We start from the raw sequence: 21086 nt of genomic DNA, 5'->3' as shown, positions 1-21086 counted from the left end.
AAACAAGCAGAAAGCATTTTCGCCAAAACACTTTTTTTATTTAAATTATAGTTTAGCTTCTGAAACAGTTTGATTTTTTTTTACTCGCTTATATTTACTCACCCTGTATACGGATCTTGCCCAAAAAGTATACAGTTCTTGAGCCCTCAATAACCCTTATGTCCTAAAAATTTTAAGTCGTTTAAAGGCTTTAAATTTGAGTTCTCGCAGGAGAAAGGACTTTCACACCACGTTTTTTTACCAATTTTTTACTTTAACTCGGTACAGCTCCCTTTGTGGGTACCGAAAAAAAAAATTATTTACGGATCCATCATTGCCAATGTATTAAGAGCTGACGTACCAAATTTCGTCGTTTCGCTATGCATACAGCCAAAGATATAAATTTTTATTTGCCAAAAAACACGATTTTTGAGTCGCAGAGCACGGGCATAATATACTCGCTGACGCTCCTAAATAAAAAGTAGCAAATGCGGTATCATTTTTCTTAGAGTATTATTTTCTATAAAAATACGTAATAATATACCAATTGTCCTATTTAAAATAAAAAAGTTAGTGTCACTTCCTGTTAAACCGGCATTAACAAAAAAATAACAGAATATGTACCAAATTTCATTTGTTTATCTTGAAAAGTAAAAAAGTTATTAAGTGTTGCCTTTTTCCTGTGTCACCCGGTATATTAAAATGTAGAAGTATTGACACAAAGTCAAGAAATGACAAACATTAAAAAACTAATAGTATGTATAAAATTCTAAGCAAAAATAAAAATTTTACTGATATTACTTAGGTCTAAAAATACTACATGTGTAAGACTCTAAATTAAAGAAACTCTGAGGTGCTATAGAACGCCTTTTCACTTAAAAATTATTTTACTCTTTTTTTGAATTAGTCAAGGGGAAGTTCGTTAACCAGTGAATGTAATTTGTTAAAAAGCCTCACACCCAGCAAATCAGGCCTGCATTGGCACCTCTCCAGTCTTCTATAGGGTGTAAGTGTATTAAACCTTCCCTTGTGTTGTGATTAGGGACGTTCTCATAAGTTTTATATTTTTCCCTATTATTTTTTTATATACAAGAGATTCCAGGATATATGCACAAGGAAAAGTTATTATACCTCACTGTATAAAAATAACCCTGTGATCCTCTGTAACTCAGACCCAACATGAACCTCGTAGCTCTTCTGTGCAGCTCAAAAACGCAAATGTGATGAACGTTAAAATATTTTTCACGGTAATTTTACTGTGAAAAATAGTAAAATATGCAGTTCTCAAGGTTTCCGGAGATACACATTCCACTAGACCCCTCAAGGCGAAGACTGCAGAACTAAGTCCACCACACAAGCCTGGAATCTGGAGCTCCCAGATTAGCCTCAAATCTCATTCCACACCAAGAAACCCGACAGATTCGCATTGGTCACCATTAATTTTTTCAATAAAAACACCGTGTTCTGGGTCTTTTTGGCATTAAGAAGTAAGCGATTAGACAGGAACCGCTTCCCCACGGTTTCACCACTTACTCCAACAACTGTATCATCCGCGAAGGAATGAAATTTGGCACCTTCAAAACTAAGAGAGAAAACACCCATCCTGTTTAAAGGAAGCTATGAATATCCCTGTTCATAAAGGTGGTAGCTTGGACCGATCCTCTAAGTCTTTCAAAGACTTTCAATTGTGTGGATGATGGAATACTGCTGTAAAGCTTGATTTTTTACGAGGGGAGTGGCTTTGAGGTGGTTGAAGTCATACCTGTCTGGTCGCACCCAGAGGGTGGTTGCATCTGGATGTTCTTCAGGGATAGCACACCTTAAATGTAGTGTACCTCAACGGTCAGTGTTAAGACTTAAGCTATCTACCACTGCATGGACTAGTGGTTCAGTTTGCCGATGATACTACAATTCTGTGGCATAACAAAGATCAAAAAGTAGTTTAATCTCTCATAGTAGAGGCCCTTCAAAAAAATTAAAGAGTGGTGCATCTGCAATCAGCTTGTATTCAATGATAATAAGACTTTTATTCTGGGCTTTAAGTGTAATGTGGAGGGTTTTTTTGTTTGATGAGCAGAGCCCACTACATGGTGGGGATTATTGTCGATTTCTGGGTCTCTTGATTGATGGGAGTTTAAGGTTTGACAACCATGTTTTGGGCCTCGCTGCTAAACTTTCTTCTGGTTGTTTTGCAGTCAGGGTTGCCAGGCATGAGTTGGGGGGGTTGTTTGCTCGTTCAGTTTATTTCGCCTTAATAGACTCTTATATCCGGTATGGGTTGCCATTTTGGGGTTTGTGCTCCAAGGGACTCCTTAATATCATTTTTACTATTGAGAAAAAAGCATTAAGGTATCTCTGTGGTGTTGGTCTAAGAGTCTCTTGTAAACTTCTTTTTGTAGCTGAAAGAATTTGAACAGTTTTCTCACTCTTTATATTGGAAACTGCTACACTCAAACATAAGTCCATTAGTCCACCATCCTGCACCAGTCACAATACTCATGTAAACAACTTATCTCTTCCAATTCCCACCTCCTCACTTACGAGAAACTCTCTTATATTTATTAGTCGTAAAATATTTAATCATGTTCCTTTTTCGATTAGGACTGTTACAGACCTTAAACAGTTTAGGAGGGAACTAAAGAAATTAATCTTACCAAAAGCTTACTACAGCATTGAAGAGTATTTTAACGACTCATTTTAATATTTAAAATTAATTATGTATCTGGTAATTCTTGTTTTATGTTAAGTTCTTGCCTTTTCGTTTTTTTTGTTTTCTTTATGATATGCTCCTATGTACAATCAAAATGGATTCTGTATCCTTTTTTAAGTTTAACCAAATAGCTACTAGTATTGTAAATTCTAGGATTAGGAAACTACTTTTAGCACAAGTTTGTAAACAAAGTATATTTTGACTAGACTTGACTTGATCATTCATAAAATTCAGGATTATGATTGGCCCGAATATTCATCCCTACGGTACCGCAATACCTAAAAGTGCCTCCGCAGACAACGCTCTCTGCACATTCTGACACCTGTTAGCAGCAAGGTATGACTGAATGTTATACGATTTTCATTGAAACGATAGGACTTTAACTTTTCTAAAAAACAGAGTGTGTGATACAGTCAAAAGCCTTGCTGAGGTCGCAGAATAGGGCATTAAAGTGCTCTAAGCACTCAAACGAGCCCATCACCGCATTACTGCTCTTCCCCAGTCTGAAGCCAAATACTGATGATCACTTAATAACTTGTTATTTTCGAAGTATTGAATAAGTTGTTTCGACATGATCTTTTTAAATATTTAATATTATGATTGATTTGTTGATTATTGATTAAATGATAAATGATGATTGATTTTCATTGCTGCCTAATCGGCAGATATGGTCTGTAATTTGTAACTTAGTCTTTATCTCTATAATAAGAGCTCTTGTTAGGACCCTTGGCAATACAGATGCATGGATGCTCAAATTAAAAAACTTTTTAATCTCTCATTTTAATATAAAATAGTCCGTTTTATTCAAATTAGTTAGATGTAGAAGTCACATTTTTTGAGTGGTGGAGTGCCAGAAGTTGGCATGTCATTTATCAAGTTATGCAAAATAACCATTAAAATCTTGGGGGGATATATCACAATCAATAGCAACTTTGTTATGTTTAGCAACTTAGACTCAAGATAGCTTAGCTAGAAAAAATATTGAAGAAATAAATTGTTTAGATTACTTAGATTACATTCCACTCTGGGATTTAGCACCGCTATACGATTCGGCACCGTATTAATCATTGTTTGGTGGCATCGTGATTTATTTAAACCAACCAATCAGTATAAAGATGGGTGCCGAATCCTATATGGCAATATGTAACTGCTGGACAGCAATCCAAGCTTGAAGATGGACATATTGACAAAACAGAAGAATTTAATTTTTTTATTGTGGAATTAAAAGAAAGAGTCGGGTTTAAGAAATGAAGGAAGACACATGTTGCCGAGCGATTTATGCTGTCGAGTTTGATCATAGAATGCAGAAACACTCAAATTACGGAGGACTGGGACTAAATACGAACCTCACATTATTATACACAACATCGATATACTAATTTGCAGTATTTGTGTATTCGTGCCCCTAAAAACAAATCCCATAGCATAAGTGCGATGTTACCAATGGAAATTAGGCATCTTTAGTCATTAGTATGCCTAGATTGCTTCTAATTGTCCGTATAGCATAACAGCCAGATGCCAACCTAGAACAAGGCTGCTCAACGTGATTTTCAAACTTTAATCTACTGTTAATAGGTAAACCTATTTGAGGGTAGTGCAGCATATAGTCTTTATATCTTGTAAAATGACATCAGCCGATTTCGACGTATAAAAGGCTTTCGACCATTTTTCCAAAACCCAACTTTTTTTTTGTTTGGCAGATCTCTTTGTTTGATCTTTGTCGATCTCTCTAATTGATCAAATTGTTTTGAGAGAATAAAGCAATTTTTTTTTCGAATTTTTCGAGTATTGACTGTTCTCTTACTTTAGGTTTTGATGTTGAGAGATATTCGTCCGACGGAGAGCTGCTCCCGCCATTTCTGCGTTTCACATTTTTCCCGGTAAGAAAAGTGCTATCATTAACTGATTTGAGAATATTTTCATCATTCTTCCTTCTTCCAGTCCTGCTTCATGCATCATCCCTAGAAGTTTTCAGCTGCAAAGATTCTGTCTTGTTTCTTCTATAGGAAGGGACAAGACAGAATCTTTGGACATGTCGGTATCACATCAGCTGGTTTTGCTCTATGTCTCTCATTACCAAACCATCCATTCCCATTCGTGGTCGTACACCGTCATTTGGGATTCTAACTCTTCTTGATCTCCTAAAAATATCCATCTCAATCGCTTTAAGTCTTCCTCGATTTTGTTCCGTTATTCTTCATGCCTTTGCTGCATAAGTTAAACTGCTTTTAATGAGTGTTTCATATATGTTGTATTTACGTTGTTTCCCAATTTCGTTACTCTATAGTACACGATTCAGACAATCTATAATTTTTCTGGCTTGTGCTATTCTTTTTTTTAATTCTCTATGGTCTTTTCCTGTGAAGTCAGTCAAACTCCACACCAAGATACATGTAAACGCTGCAACTAATTACATCATCTATATCTAATTGGATGTTTGATGATTCTGCTCTTATGGCTATTTTCTGTCCCCAGTTATTATACTCTTTCTGTAATTTTCGGTCCATGTATTGTAAGTCGCCTTAATCGTGCGCTATGATAACTTGGTCATCAGTAAATTGTATAAGAGTATAAGGGCAAGTGTCTCCGATGTCACCGACATCGATGAATGCATGTCGGATTTTTTTCCATGATTTCTATATCAATGAGATTAATATGAAGGCCTAGTTGAGATGAAAAAATGCTGTTTTGTCAACATGTTTAAGTTTGGAATACTTCAGTGTACTTAAAAAAGTATTCTTGTTACTTTGCGAAAAAATCTAACTATCTGAACTTTATCAGATAATTTTAGAAATAGAATAGACTTTGGCACATTTATATTCTGAAGTATGGTATAGACTCTAAGAGTTTGGCAGCACCTTTCTAGAACAAATAAATAAATATTAATCTGTATTTCTACAAGTTAAATAAAGTAAAATAAAATAGCCAAGATAAGTATTGTAAATGTTTTATTACACAAATAAAAAGCATTAAAATTAACCTAATTTTAATGGTAAAATACCAAAAGACACTACAGATTCAAATTGCTAAAATAAGAAACATTAAAATTTGATTTCAATTGCTCCTCAAATTACAAAAGGCCTTTTGCATAGCATTGCATTTTTTTACTAATTTAAGTTTTTTCTAAAGGCTTTAATTCTATCCATCAAGCAATTGTAAAAATTATTTGATAAAATAGCATAATATAAAAACGCGCTAATTAAATCATTTAATGAATTGCGACAGTCCTCACTATGTTAAACACACGCTTGGAAATGTTCTTTTTTGTGTGCTGTTTGGACCTGTTATTGCTAAAGTTTACACATAGATTTCCGCACTCTAATACTTTTTTGGCCGGACGTGTATATATAAATAAAATTTGTGTTGTGAAACCTGAATAAAATATATGTCCTATAATTATTTTGAACATGTTCGTTTGTTTAAATAAATAGGAATAATATTACATGTTTTTTTTTACAAAATTGATCGGTACTACAACTCTTTATGAATAGAAAAACCTATATTAATTCACCTATAAAAAAATATATTAACGGAAGCTTTATCGTTTGATCGAGCCCCAATTTCAGGTAACATCAATACCTGACCTAAAACAACAAAAACAAAAAAAAAACTAATATAGGTCAATTCTTTATAGGTAATTTCCAAACGGCCCATCATCGGCCTGACAGGACATCAATTTACGGATGTCGATGACATTACAGTATTTTGCCCCAATTCTATTTTGAATAATATAAAGAAAATCGATCCGGTTCGCGTGCCATGCCCGAAAGCCAAGTTTTTCCAGAAATAATCGATATACCGTAATTCCGTTCTGGAAAATACCCTCTGTTTTAAACTAGTGATTGTCGTGGAAAGGTCCAAGTGCGTCGTTTAATATTCTTCGCATACTCATTTATACGGTGTACCATAGCTGTGAAGTTGTTTTATAGTTACTAATCTAATGACGAAATATCTAACTGGAGTAGTTGTAATTAAGCTTAATTAAAATGTGCAAGTCTTGTAGCCACGATGATGGAATTTAAGAATTTTTTATCGAAACCGAAAAACCCTGTCAACTTTTCTCCCGGTTATTCAGATGGACAAAGTTCTACAAGAAAAACGAGTGCTGAAATTATCAACGAAGCAAGATTGGCCATTAAAGGTAAGTCGCAAATAAATTTCGCGGGTATTTTTAGAACGATTTTGCAATGTTTGTATTGACAAAGTAATCACATGCAAACTTGTTTGCCTATAAGTTATTCATTAGAATTTACTTTGTAAATAGAATGTCAAAATCCGGAAACAAGCTATTCATCTTCTGGAATTAAGCCGCTACAGACTCAACGACCGTTCACTCCGCGAGATAAAGAAAGACATCTCTATGGCAGCAAGAAAGCGAAAGGAGATAGACCTCCGAGTTCTTTCAGGTAATTATTTCATTTCCATGATGATAAAGCGCAATTTATATGCTTTAAAAGTGATTTTTTTGTATCATTATTGCTCATTATCCTTTTTCTCCACTTAACTTCTTAAAGGGATTTTAAGAATTACTTCTGAAACTCATGACTTAGATAGCTATCAAGATGACTGACTAGAAACTAAAGTATTATTTCAGTATTTCATTATGAACGGAGCAAAAGCGCAAAATGTGACTTTTAGGCATTTGAATGCGTCTTGGTGCCAGATTTCATGTAGGATCGTAATGAAATGGTTTTTCTGGTCTGTACTTGTATTAATTACACGAAAAAAGTGGAATTTTATGAATGAAGCGCAGTTGATAGGTTCACAACATACCATACTTAGTCACAAACTCACTAAATACTTTGGAGAAATTCTATTAAATCTAATTAAGTTACTGCATGCACATTATCTGGTGATATAGCTTGATGTAAGAAAACTTTTATTATTATTTAAATTTTATATTTGTTCAAAGAAATGTATATTGTAGCATCCCAAACTTCTGGTGTACTAAGCAAAATTTAAATTTGTTCTTGTTTATCTCTATATACTTTTCTTGTCAGAACCACACATTTTTCATGAGAGAAAATGCATACACATACATTTTTACGAAGTTCTATATTTATTAAACTACACACTTTTTATCAAAGATTCTAGGAACCTCTACTTATTTTAGTATGAACTCCTACTTTTTTTTTCTCTTTAATAATTATTTACAATAACGTATCATGTTTCATCAGTAATTTATTTAGAAACCGATGTTTCGATTTGTTTTTTCTTAGCGGAAGTTTGCTATCAACATAGCTACGGACACTTTATTTACAACTGCACAGAACACATTGAGAACCATTCTCTAAGGTTTCTCAGCTATGAAGTTCTTCTACCCTGACAACGCCTTTTCCGAATTTTTGCCTCCATAGTATTTTGCAGCAATTGGTATTTGTAAAGGAAATATGTGCAAAATATTCGAGATTCTTTTTTTTAGCGTTAGCGTTAGCGTTAAAGAAACTTTCTCAGTTTGATAAAGAGAGAGATTTTACAGCTATCTCGATTCTGGATTTTATTTCTTGTTCAGCAGTTTCGTTTATTATTGTGCCTAAACATTTATAATGTGTGACTCTATGAATTGGAATGTTATCATTTGTTAAGTTTACGTCTATATTTTGAGGTTTTGTAATAACCATATACTTTGTTTTCATTAAATTCATATAATGTGAGTCCATATCGTTTAAAGAGTCATTTATTTTTGCAGCAGATTCTGCAGATCTTCAATGCTGTCTGAGATGAATACGTCGGCATATCTAAAATTGCTCAATTGTTAACCGTTTATCTTTATTCCTTCATCTCTTTCTGTAAGAGCTTCCTCATAGATTGTAGCACTATAAACGTTATAAATGTAGATTGGAGCCACTCTTTAGTTAGGAATAATGCCTGTCCTGGAGATGGAAACGATGTCGATGGAGTCACTATCAATTTACTTTAGCAGTTCGATGGGAAATTCATTGGAACCACTTACTTTTCCACTTTTGTGACTTGAATGCCATGAATCATCTCTTCTTTAAGGATTTCTGTGTATAATCGGTCCATTGTGCAAGTTATTCTTTGACATTTGTTAAGAGATTCCCTTCCCTATCTTTCAGTACAGTGGATAATTTATGTTCTTTTAGACCTGTCATTTCTTTGACTTTCTTTTGCATGTTGAAACTGTCATACCTCTTTTAATTTTCCTCATAGTTTCTTCTTAACCACTCTTCTTTTGAATGTTTTATTTTAATTTAGATTGGCCGGTTAAGTTTAGCATATTGATCTCCCTGTTCATTACGTTGTCCAAGTCCAAAGTTTCCTGCGCAGTTTTCAACTCCGCCTTGTCCCACTTAGGCATTGAAGTCACCAATTATGAGTGTGCTCCTGGTTTTTTATGGTTACTCCAAGTTCTTCATAAAACGTTCCAATTTCTTATTATTATATTCAATTTCTTACATATTACAGCATCTTTCAGTGCCAACAGTGAAATCTGAGAAAGGCCGTTCAAACAACATTCTTGCCCTAAGGTGTTTATTTAGCAGTTATGAGGGCTCTCAATAAAAGGATACTATTAAGAAACACCATCTCTAATATTAAATATACTGCTAATTCAAATGCTTTTTTCAGTAATATATCATGTTATTTTTAGCTTACGATATCTTCAAAATGAAACCGACCTTCCAGTAACTCCCCCCGACAAATCCTCAAATTTATTTACACCTCATCATGTATCAAAGCACCCGCCCACGCCACGGATTGACGAACTCAGAACTCACAATCGCTCAAGCTCATTGGGCGAACTTAACGGAAGCATATTCAACATTGGGGTGAAAGAAACTTGCAAAATCCGATTGCCTTCTTTGGATAATAGGCTATTGCAGAAGAGGAAGACCTTTCAGAACACCTCCTCACTTGATAATTGTAATGATTTTATAATGCCATACTTATACAATCTGGTAACATTTAATTATTTTAGTACCAGAAGAATCGGAAATTAATAATACAGAAAAAGCACAGGACACTAGAAAGGCGTTTAGTTCACCGCAGGAGCGTACGGATTTTGATCAAAGCGGAGACTTTAGTAAGCCGATAACAAAGCAATCTACCCTATCGGAATGTCTGCTTTTGGGACCGCAAAACCTGACCAAGATCTTTGATAATAAGCAGATTGTTGAACATTCCGAAACCCTATTTACTAGTACAGGTTACCTTACTAATCAACTAAATAATTTGCACAATAAACGGGGGATCGCGACAGATCCAGGTGGGTTAAAAGGGTGGGGAACGTTTGAGTCGCATTTTAGCACTGTGGGCGGTTAGAGTATAGTTACAAGTGTTTGATATTCTCTCCTGAAAGGTCTTTAATATGTTTTAGTCACGAACGATTTAAAACCAAGAACCATAGACGACATCCTTAAGAATTTAAATAAAATAGACCTTCAAAACTATGACGACGAAACTGTGAAAGCACTTCTGGAGGAACTGTACGAGTTTATGGAAAACGACGGAATGCTCAATTCGAAAGTCAGTTCAAAGCTGAAAATTGTTATTTTGAAAAGCCTTTATAGGTTTGTCGAGTCGAAAAATGAACAGATTCTGATTAGCATAGCTCAAGTTATTTTGGCAGTACGTATAACATGTACCTGTATTCAAAATATAGGCCTTATCATAGCTTTTTTTTTTAATTTTAGATTAAAGTGACTGGCAATAATCTCAGTGGGGTGTGCAAGCTGATATTTAAAATATCAAAAAATGACCATAATGATAACCTGTTTTTCAGAAAAAACCTTCTTGGTACGTTTATAAGTAACAATAACTTACCTATTTTTAATTTTCTGTCTATAAATATTTGATTTATTTAAACGCCTCTTTTAATGTATTACTTACCTGGTAGTTGCAGTAAGATACAATTTTAGTGAAAGACTAAAATGAAATTCCTGTTAAAAAATTAAAATCTTAAGACAGAAAACAACTCAAACAAAAATTGGTAGGAAAATAAATTGTATATAATTATTGATGTATGACATGCAATTGAATGCATTTTGATTGCAACCGTTTGGTAGAAAACGAATCCTAATTACTTTAAATTAAACCGTTTCAAACCATAAAAAATACAAAATACACATAAACTTTTTTTCCCCTTTCTCTTCTGTTTACTTGTATACTTGAACTATTTTTTCTAATACATATATCAAGTCTTCAATACGTTCCAAGTGTATTCTTATTAAAGCCCATATATTTCAAAGTTTTTGACAGCGTTTTTAAATTTTAGAATTATTTTTGGATGCTCTTGGACGGTCAAGCCCCCTAGACGACGCAGAAGCATGCGTATACGCATACGGGGCCCTTAAGTTCCTAACTATGAACGGCCAGCTTTTGCAAAAAGTGGTGGAACTAGGCATTTTGCCCTTAATGGTTTTGCATATCAAGATTATAAATAATGCTGTATGTACTAATAATCCCTTAAGCTAATAATCCAGCCAAATTAGTTATCAAATCTTTTTAGAAACAAGATAAAGCTCCTTTACCCAAGCAAACCAACCATGTGCTGTTCCAACTTACTGGAGCCTTAAGAAACTTGGTATCTGAGGAGCATATTTATGACAGTTTTATTTTCTGTGGAACTGTTTTTCAGGTTTGTCAATCTTTGGAGCTATTTTGTAATGATCAGGATATTGTTGCTAACATATCCAGAACCTTAAGGTGAATTTTTGCCATATTTACTCATAATTCTATTTATATGAATTATGATGGTTTTAGCACCATTTCAACTAATGACGTTTGCTGCGATAGTTTAGTTGAAATCGACGGCATTTATAAGATTTTTATAAAACTTTTTGGTTTATATGAAACCAATGAGGAAATTATTGTACGTTTAGCTTACACCTTGGGCAATATTGTTGCTAAAATTGACAATAGCAGAGTTAAGGTAAAATTTAATGTAATTAGTATTTGTTGAAATGAAAAATATTTTATTTACGCCAGTTTTTCCATGAGGAAAATTCGATCAACAGTTTACTAACCCTATGGACAACGTACTTAGAAAGAACACTTCAATTGTGTTCCTTAAAACTAGAAAATCAAGATGTTAACAATGGAGCAAGCGAAGATGTTATGATAAAGGTAAGGATGCACTTAAATCTTTAATTACATAATTCAATAGTCTCTATTTTAGGTGATAAGAGTGATAGCAAATGTGGTAATTAATCCAGAAATAGGGCAATTATTAAATGAGAAGTTTGGAAACAGATTGATTGATGAATTTTTAAAAGTCTTAATAAGTAATCCTTTTAAAAAGAATCAGGAACTTGTGTTATCGATTCTGAGCACCTTAAATAATTTATCTTATTATTATTCAAGTGATTTGGAACTGGATGTCTTCCATGTTAAACAGATCGATATTGCTGAAGGTAATACAAGATGTTAAGAAATTAATTATTAATTTGCGTTTTACGGATTTTTTTTAGGTATAATGGAATATACCAGATCCAGAAACAGCGATTGTATTATCGAAACAATGAGGATTCTGGGAAATTTATCCAGATCAAAAATTACACGGAATTATATTTCGGAAACTGAAATTTTTAATACATTAATCCATTTGCTGGATACTGGTAGGTTATACAAGGTCTTATTTGAAGATGCGTTGATGCTGGTTTCTTGTGGAAGTCTCAAATTCTCCGCACATTCTATTTACCCTATATTATGCATTGAAAGCATTGTATTCCTTATCTTCTTTATATTAATTATGGGTTACTTTATTTTCTGTAACTTCTCACACTCTTAATGGGTTGAAGGTTGTTCTTATTCTCATTTTATTTCCTTCATATCAAAACAAGACTATATTAGTTGCACTATCAATATTTTTATATCTTTTAGCATAATATGTACACAGTACTTTCAAAAATCAAATTGACATCTCAGGGATTTCAATTAGTCAATACTAAACCTGCTGCAAAAAAAAATGGTGTCCTGGTAGTTTATTCCATGCTAATAAAAAAAAAGAAATTGATTTATTCTTTATCTTCCTTATTATTTCTAGATGAACCTACTCTGCTTAAAACAACAATAGGAGTGTTTGTTAATTTGATGTCAGATAACAAAGCTCGTAAACTTTTTAAAAACAAAGCAGGGGTGTCAAAGTTGGTTGAAATTCTCACTAAATTTTGTGAAAACGATTGGTCTCTTGGGAGTTTAATATGCCAAGTCTTGTGGAATTACTGTATTGACACTGTTGACCTCTATGAACTGTTTAGCGAAGGAGAAATCCATCAGTTGTTGGTACTTCTTGCTGACCACTTGGGTTTGTAGAGCAAATACACACAACAACATTTTAATTAATAAATTAATAAACTTCCAGATGAAGAAAAACTTTTTGGGATAGATGAAGTGACAAGAGAGATGGAATTATTTGTTACACAAGAATATCTGATCTGGGAAGAGTTTGCTAATGTTGCTACAAATCTACTGGAGAAAATTGAGTATTTTCTTGATACATTTGATCAAATCCAGATTGAAGATAATGAAAAAAGCCCAAGGCCTGTGACCAAGGAGTCTAGCACAAATGTTAGCTACTCGGCATGGTAGTAGGTGCTGACAAATTATTTAATAATAATATACTCTATTTTAAAATCTATGTAGCAAATTTAGAATTAGGTATACTTTTTGTATTGAACCTGGATAGTGTAGAAAAAGATATTGATCTTATATTTATAATATATATTACAAATGAAATAAATTATATACCCTATGATACATTTTTTAATGAACTATTGAAAATCATCAGGCATTGACAATATTAGGTTTTGGATTTTCTCTAATACAATAGTACTATTACAAATGCAGTTATTTAATCCATAAGGAGGCATAATGAGTAAATGGTCGTCTATTTTTAAGTAATCTCCAACTTCATTCACACTAATAAACATTCTCTCAAGCCACCTTTTCACCCTGCATTTCCTTGAAGTTACTTCTTCACTGTCCACTACCTGAGGCTCAGTCTCAAGGTACTTTTCATCTACAAGCTCTGATTCGATATCCAATGACTTAATGGCGTGATGGAGTATCATATGCATGTCGAATGTGGTAGAATCAGACTTCCTAGTGTGAAGAACAATGGCCTTATATATTGGATCAATGACATACACTGTGCCTGTAAAATGTTCATCGTCCATAGTGGTAACTTTAACAGTTCGTCCTATTAGGCTTTTCATGTAGAGTACGTCGTTCTTAAATATTTTATCTTCAAAAAGATCCATCGTATTTTGAGATAATAAGCATGCGGTTTGTTTACACTCGACAGAAAACAAACAAAAATCAGCTGTTGCAAACGTCAATAATTTGTGAAGTTGTAGCGTTTCCTATTTGTAATGAAAGTGCATCACTAAGTGCCAGTTTTTTTTGTGGTGTCAAAATTGTGCACGGGTGTGTTGTAAAAGGAATAGTAATTTTTAGCCTTGAATGTAAATTGTACCATTTTCTCTTTTTCGGTTAAGTTTGAATTAATTTGGCAATTAATTTATAGGTGCTTTCTTTCTAATTTAAAGTATTTTTTAATCTGCAAAAGATTTGGTAACCATTTATCTTTTTGAGACTGTAACTGTTGGTAGCAACCAACAGTTTCCGCACTAAAAACCCCTCGAACGTGATTGGTTGAAGTTGTAAGTGTACTGACATTAGAAAGGACGTGACCTAACCTATAATTTTTTTATTTTTACGTCAACATAAAATTTTTTATTACTCCCACAGCCTACGACTTCAGATTTCTTTGAAAATCTACTTGAAGATGATTAGTTTAGCATTTTTAATAATATAATAACATAAATCCGATTAGAGTTCAGCATCTGAAAACTGATAAGGTGTGTCTATTGACTTTAAATTAAAAATTAAGACGAAATGGACTTCCTTCCAAAGGTAAATATTTGTGTTGTTATTCTCAAACAAATTCGAAATTTTCGACTTGTTTCTTTTGTCTTTTAACCTAGATCTCAAGACTAGCCATAATTCTCATAATATGCATAAAAATGAGTCACCAGTTCTATGTCCCTGGGATGGCCCCAACTGACTTTCACAAAGGAGACCCCCTAGAAGTTAAGGCTGTGAAAATGACTAGTATTCATACACAGCTTCCCTATGAATACTATTCTTTACCTTTTTGCTTACCAAAAGGGGGTGCTAGTTCAATCCATTATAAATCGGAGAATTTAGGAGAGGTACTTAGGGGCGACAGGATTGTTAACACCCCATATGCTATAAGAATGGCCGAAAGTACTTCTTGTGCACTCTTATGCCACACACCAGAACAACCCATACATTGGAGCATTGGGGAATCTCAGATGGTGGTAGATCGGATTCAACATGAGTATTTTGTTCATTTGTAAGTATATTTTACATTCAGCAGTGTTTATACAATTATATTATTCTATACACAAAGTGCAATTTATAATTAAAAAAAATTTATTTTATAATCAAAAATGAAATTTGTACCTAAAGAGATTTTCAAACATGTGTTTGAACTTTTAACAGAACTAAAATTATATGAAACTTATTAAATAGTAATAAACCACTACAAACATTTAGAATCATGTCAAAACAACTATTTAATGAAAACATAAATAAATGTATTTAAAATGAGAAAGTAGCTACCAACTAGATATAACTAAAAATAGTTACTGTATAAAAAAGGAGTAAAAAAACCCACAGTAAAACAAAAAGACTATACAAACCAAATTAAAAAGTAAAACTTACAAAGAGGAAAATCACAGTACAGCAGCTGATTGTTATCAATGTATATGCATAATAAGCATTACTTGTTTAAGGCATAACATATTTTGTATTGATGGTATCTATATCACAGTTTTGATCACTTTGTTACATTTTATTAAGAGGCAAACAACTTACACGAATTACATTAAATGCACTTAAATTTCTAGGTCTCAAAATAACCTTAAGAACATGAAACTCCATTTTATTAATAGAGTAGATCACAATATTTATTATTATGTTATTGTACATAAATACTGCAAACTGGTAAATAATATACTTTTTTTCATAAAGGTAACTTAAAAAGCATTTTTGAGTTTTTTCTATGTTAATATGAACTTTTTATTGAGGTAACCAAATTATAGATGCAAACTTTAAGTGTGGTCAAACTATTGCATTAAAAAAAATGTATTGACAGTATAAGTAGACAAAATTTCTGATTATAAAACCTAGTGGTACTTTTTTGCCAATCATATTAAAGTTGTTGTTGAATTTAATATTTGATTGAAAAGACTCCTAAATTCCAGCTTTTTGTCCTTCTGGGAATGACCTTTAAACATTGTTTTTTGACAACATACTGTTTTGAATGTTATAACTTATGATATGTAAAAGTTATTGTATTTTATATCATATCTTAAATTGAGGAAGTAGGTAGTAGAGGTAGTTTAAGTCAGATCAGATTCTCAGTTGCTTCAATTATACTCCCATAAACTTCCACAAATTGAGCCACTTCTTCCACTATTTAAAAAGCATCTGTTAAATGAATTCTAAAAATGTCGAGATTGTAGGGCATAAGCATAGGGCACTGTAATTGTAATTTAAATATACATTTAGGATTATTCAAATTTCTAAAACAATAAACTTAATACCTATTTCCTTATATTTTTTAATGTTATTTTCAAGGTTAATTAGTTTTTTTAATTAACCAATACTCTACTTTTTAAGGAAAAAAATTATAATGTAAATTTATTACTGGTATGTTGATAACAGCTAAATATATGTTTGTATTGGCAAAAAACTGATCGCCCTACTGTTAAGCCTAATTAAATAAATATACAGGATACTGCGATCTGTAATAAAAAAACAAATATTTAAAGTTATGAAATAGGAATATATCACAATCACGTGAAAAACATTAATATATATTACTGAAATAATATATAATTATAGTTGATTTAAATACTTATAGATTTAAGAGATGTTTTTTTATTGGGCATTTAAATGAATAGACAAAACTCTAAAGGAAGAACTTTTAAGAAATGCCATTTATTTCATAAAGTTTATTAAAAAGGCTTGAAGTAAAAGATTCTTTAAATATATCCTTGAGAAATTTTATGAAGAATCGTCGTTACTTCTCTGCTAGGAAAATTTAAATTATAGGTCTATAAGGTACCAAATCTAACTTATATTTTCTAGAAAGATCCTTAAAAAGAGAAAGTTCCGTCAATAAAATCATAGTCAAAGCCTTCAGTCCTCTTTAACTTAACAAATATGCTTAATTTTTCAAAAATTTTTATGCCAATATGAAAATGTGTGTATCTCAATTTTTGACCAAAATAACCATTTTCATTCACAACATAATGACTCTTGACTATTTTTAATCCCCAATGAAGATTTGTCATCCATATAATTTTCTTTAAAGCTGAACTTGGTATTTGTTAAACACACATGTAGAGATTTAGAGATCTTCAGCTTCTCACTTGTGCTGGATTGTATATATACAAGTGCTTAATATTTCTGTTCAAAAATAAGGATAAATGTATGGAATTTCTTAACCAGGCCTCAATTTTCCAAATTGCAGGCTGACTGCAACAGAGACAGGACCCACTTATTCTTGTACATATTTTAATAATAAAAAAATAGGTTTATCAGGATACTCCATAAGAGGGGAAGGAGAACAAGTAAAGATGGTACCTGCCGACACGTGTTTCTGTTTTTTGGCTTCTTCTAATTTTTTAATAATATTCCTAATGAATTGAAATTATAACTCTTTTTAATCATCAATATTTAGAACATAATTAGAACAATTTTAACCATCTTAACGCAAAAATTAATTTATTTAGATTATAGTTCAAGAGTTTTTAGATCATAGATTTGAGTTGGTGTTTTAAAAAGTTTGTTAATACTATACTCTATTTCAGAAGTGTGTAGAGCAATAAAACCTCATTAGGTATGCAAAAGTGGTACCTGTTGATCCACCAATATTTTATGCCACTACCTTAGTTGGGTATTAGTTTCAATGTAAAATTCTTTCTTTTCGTTGATTGCAGGTAGTGCCACCCGGTTTTGGGTCAATTTATGAGTTTTGCCCATTGTTACCCACTGATAAACATTGAAAACGGTTCGCCAAAGGCGTGCAACTGGGACTTGTTTTTTACCTTATAATTAATGTACTTAAATGCTATTTTCTTTTAGAAAGTTACTTTTGTTTAAATGGAATAATATATTTTTTTCACAAATTTATTGAACATAATATGTAGAGTAAAACAGTTGAAAATGTCACTTTTGGATCTGGCACAGTTTCTTGCACAGTAAAACTAGGGTAATCGTGTTTTATGCAATCATGTACATTTAAAATAATAACTTTTTCACTCAGCGATAGTGGAGAATTTTTAGTACATCTTTTCGTTGGACTGAATACCTCCATTTTTTAAATATTGGGATAATAATATTTTGATTACACTACAGCGTAGCAGTGACTACTAACGTTTAAAATATGATTTAAAAGTATTTATAGTCTGTATATATTACCTGACCCCATTTTTGCATGTTACAAAGCGTTAAAAGATAGGTACCTATACAAAAGGATTAAAAGTATTTATTTAGTATTTAATCTCTTTCAAAATAAAAGCATTTAATCCGTGAAAATTAAATTCATAAATATTATAAGTACCTGCGCCTATGAACTACCACGAAATGTAGCCAAACAGAACGGAATTCCCCAGTTTATTGCTCTATACACTTCTGAAATAGGGTATAATTGTTTTATTGCACATCTTATTTAAAATCATTAACAAAGTCTATTCATGTTTTTAACTTAGTGTACTTTAATTCATAAATGTTATTAGTTATGATTATTATAATCAAATTTTGCTATTTATTTATGTGGAAGTTTTCAGAATTTTTCTCTGATTTTGAGTCAGGACAAAAAACTAGTTTTAGTATTTTTCTTTTTTATGTGAAGCTGAATTTATTCAGTTGTGGATAACACTATTTTGTTGGTTTACAGTTTTTTAAATAAAAGATATTTGAATTGGACTTGAAAAACAAAACCATAAAAAATTATTCTTAAAATAGTCAAAATGTAAGCTGCTTAAATTAGGTTCTGTAAAATAGGTATAAACAAGGAATCATTTTGGCTCTCAAATACTGTAAATGTTCCGTTCTTCTTAGGCTCGTAGATAATCTTCCTGCCGCCACCCCAAGGAAAAACTCAGAATCTGGAGAATTTGAATATGAACATGGCTACAGATTGGGTAACGCTGTTGGCGATAAAAACATCATCAACAATCATCTAAAATTTAAACTTTACTATCACCAGCCTGAACCGTAAGTTATTTTTACACAATATGGTAATATTTTGGTCATTAAAAACCGGATATTTATTAGTGAGGTATATCGAGTAGTCGGCTTTAGCCTGAGTGCCAAATCTGTAGCTATGGAGGATATTAAATTCGACGGCAAAACGTGCAGCTTCAAAGATGATGCCAAACCCCAAATCGTGGACCCGAACACTGGGACCAAATTATTTTTTACTTATGAAGTTGAATGGGAAGAGTCGAGTGTTAGTTGGGCATCTCGATGGGACACGTATTTGGCCATGACTGATGCTGAAATACATTGGTTTTCTATTGTCAATTCTATCGTTGTTATATTTTTCTTGTCAGGTGAGGATATTGCCCCTTAGTAATAAATACTATAATCTTTGAATTATTAGGTATTCTAACAATGATTATGGTTAGAACACTTAGAAAGGATATAGCGAAATATAACGCGGACGAGTTTTTTGATGATGCGGTTGAAGAGACTGGCTGGAAGTTAGTGCACGGTGACGTATTTAGGCCGCCAAGAAATTCCAGATTTTTCGCTGCCTTAGTGGGTTCCGGAATACAAATTTTCTTGATGGCATTACCAACTTTATGTGAGCATTTATTCCTCGAAAATTTCTGAATATTTTTAATGTTTTTCAACTTTTCAGTCTTTGCAATGTTGGGTATTTTATCGCCTGCCTCCAGAGGAGCCTTAACCAACGCAGCTATTATTTTCTACTTATTAAACGGCGCTGTCGCAGGATATCTATCGGCTAGACTCTACAAAACTATGAAGGGACGAGAATGGAAAAGAGCGGCTTTTTTAACGGCTACTTTTTACCCTGCTGTCCTGGCGGTGTCATTTTTCGTATTGAATTTCTTTATATGGGGCAAAGCGAGTAGCGGTGCCGTCCCGTTTGCCACTATGATTTCTCTGCTTCTTATGTGGGTTTTTATTTCTTTACCTTTGGTTTATTTGGGGTATTACTTCGGGTATAGGAAACAGCCTTATCAGCATCCCGTAAGGACGAACCAGATTCCAAGACAAGTGCCTGAACAGCATTGGTATATGAATTCCATTTTATGGTAAGGCATACCAAGGTTTTTAAGACCCTTGTATTTATTTTTTATTATTTTATTTTAGCACAATGATCGCGGGCATTTTACCATTTGGAGCAGTTTTTATTGAGTTATTCTTCATTTTTACAGCAATCTGGCAAAACCAGTTCTATTATCTGTTCGGATTCTTGTTTTTAGTGTTTATAATTTTGGTGATTTCTTGCTCTCAGATTGCTATAGTGATGGTATATTTCCAGCTTTGCGGAGAGGTACAAAAAATGTACCAATCAATTAATGTAATTTTTAAAATAATTTTCTTTAGGATTATCACTGGTGGTGGAGAAGTTTCATGGTATCCGGAGGATCCGCGTTCTACATCCTGGCTTACTCCTTTTACTACTTTATGACCAAACTGGAAATAACAGAATTCATACCGACACTTCTTTACATTGGTTATACGGGATTGATGGTATTTACATTCTGGCTTTTAACTGGTACCATCGGTTTCTATGCGGCATACTGGTTTGTTAAGAAAATTTATGCTGCCGTCAAAATTGATTAAGATGCCAAAGTCGTTTTGTTTTTTTTTTTCTTTCTATCGGAGGCGAATTGTTTTGTACAAATACATACAAAATTTATTTCCAAAGATAAATGTTTATAATATTATTAAATAAATACGAAAATGTTGTGTGTAAGAGTAACCCGAGAGTTACCGGAATACGAATATGAAAGACTCCAGTAATATAACGCACTATATTTATTTTTGGTATCAGCTAATATTTATTTAATATAATTAGCACAGCTAGTATTTGGTTGTGACTTGTATTGCTTTGGATACAAGTTAATATTTATGTTTTTTTTTTATTGAGTCAGGAAGCCTTTAAGCGACACTTAAATAGACTAAAAATAAATTTATGTTTTGCTGTATTTTTATTATTAAACAATTCCAAATTGTATCCGAACAAATCTGTGACCAAATAGGCTCCGGATAGACTTTGCTTTAGTTAAAATTGACTGGAACTTGTACATACTCTCATCTGGCATCACCTGTTTTTAGGTTTTATATATATGGTAAATAATACAAT

General features: G+C 32.6%; 3 protein-coding genes across 5 annotated transcripts; 2 read left to right on the top strand and 1 right to left on the bottom strand.

Moving 5' to 3' along the window:
• Positions 1–6325: 6325 nt before the first annotated feature.
• LOC126745707 (armadillo repeat-containing protein 2) lies at positions 6326–13400 on the top strand. Of its 3 annotated transcripts, none has more exons than XM_050453682.1 (14): positions 6326–6830; positions 6954–7095; positions 9300–9571; positions 9627–9914; positions 10026–10276; positions 10342–10444; positions 10923–11095; positions 11157–11353; positions 11411–11579; positions 11636–11773; positions 11826–12060; positions 12118–12264; positions 12693–12953; positions 13011–13400. In XM_050453682.1, exons 1-14 carry the CDS (start codon positions 6698–6700, stop codon positions 13235–13237), a joined length of 2736 nt encoding a protein of 911 aa, XP_050309639.1. In that variant the 5' UTR covers positions 6326–6697; the 3' UTR covers positions 13238–13400. The 3 variants fall into 3 exon arrangements, with proteins under 3 accessions (XP_050309639.1, XP_050309638.1, XP_050309640.1); XM_050453681.1 differs by having other exon boundaries at positions 9627–9965; XM_050453683.1 differs by having other exon boundaries at positions 6327–6830; positions 9627–9854.
• LOC126745710 (uncharacterized) lies at positions 13355–14197 on the bottom strand. Its single transcript, XM_050453687.1, has one exon. It carries the CDS (start codon positions 13906–13908, stop codon positions 13420–13422), a length of 489 nt encoding a protein of 162 aa, XP_050309644.1. The 5' UTR covers positions 13909–14197; the 3' UTR covers positions 13355–13419.
• A 153-nt stretch (positions 14198–14350) lies between these two features.
• Positions 14351–21085, top strand: LOC126745708 (transmembrane 9 superfamily member 4). Its single transcript, XM_050453684.1, has 8 exons — positions 14351–14563; positions 14635–15026; positions 18806–18961; positions 19022–19299; positions 19350–19553; positions 19611–20028; positions 20087–20270; positions 20324–21085. The coding sequence occupies exons 1-8, from the start codon at positions 14546–14548 to the stop codon at positions 20561–20563; spliced, it is 1890 nt and encodes a 629-aa protein (XP_050309641.1). The 5' UTR covers positions 14351–14545; the 3' UTR covers positions 20564–21085.
• Position 21086: the final 1 nt, after the last annotated feature.

The sequence above is a fragment of the Anthonomus grandis genome, chromosome 16 (assembly GCF_022605725.1).
Source record: "Anthonomus grandis grandis chromosome 16, icAntGran1.3, whole genome shotgun sequence".
NCBI classification, from domain to species: Eukaryota; Metazoa; Arthropoda; class Insecta; order Coleoptera; family Curculionidae; genus Anthonomus; species Anthonomus grandis.
This window is presented reverse-complemented; position numbering and strand designations above follow the sequence as displayed.

Excerpts from the sequence above, each read along its gene's own strand:
- LOC126745710 (XM_050453687.1), bottom strand. The coding sequence starts at position 13,908 with ATGGATCTTTTTGAAGATAAAATATTTAAGAACGACGTACTCTACATG.
- LOC126745707 (XM_050453681.1), top strand. The coding sequence starts at position 6,698 with ATGATGGAATTTAAGAATTTTTTATCGAAACCGAAAAACCCTGTCAAC. Across the intron at positions 9,966-10,025 it reads GCATTTTAGCACTGTGGGCG|TCACGAACGATTTAAAACCA; the intron begins GTTAGAGTATAG and ends AATATGTTTTAG. Across the intron at positions 10,277-10,341 it reads TAGCTCAAGTTATTTTGGCA|ATTAAAGTGACTGGCAATAA; the intron begins GTACGTATAACA and ends TTTTAATTTTAG.
- LOC126745708 (XM_050453684.1), top strand. Across the intron at positions 15,027-18,805 it reads CATGAGTATTTTGTTCATTT|GCTCGTAGATAATCTTCCTG; the intron begins GTAAGTATATTT and ends CGTTCTTCTTAG. Across the intron at positions 18,962-19,021 it reads TACTATCACCAGCCTGAACC|TGAGGTATATCGAGTAGTCG; the intron begins GTAAGTTATTTT and ends GATATTTATTAG.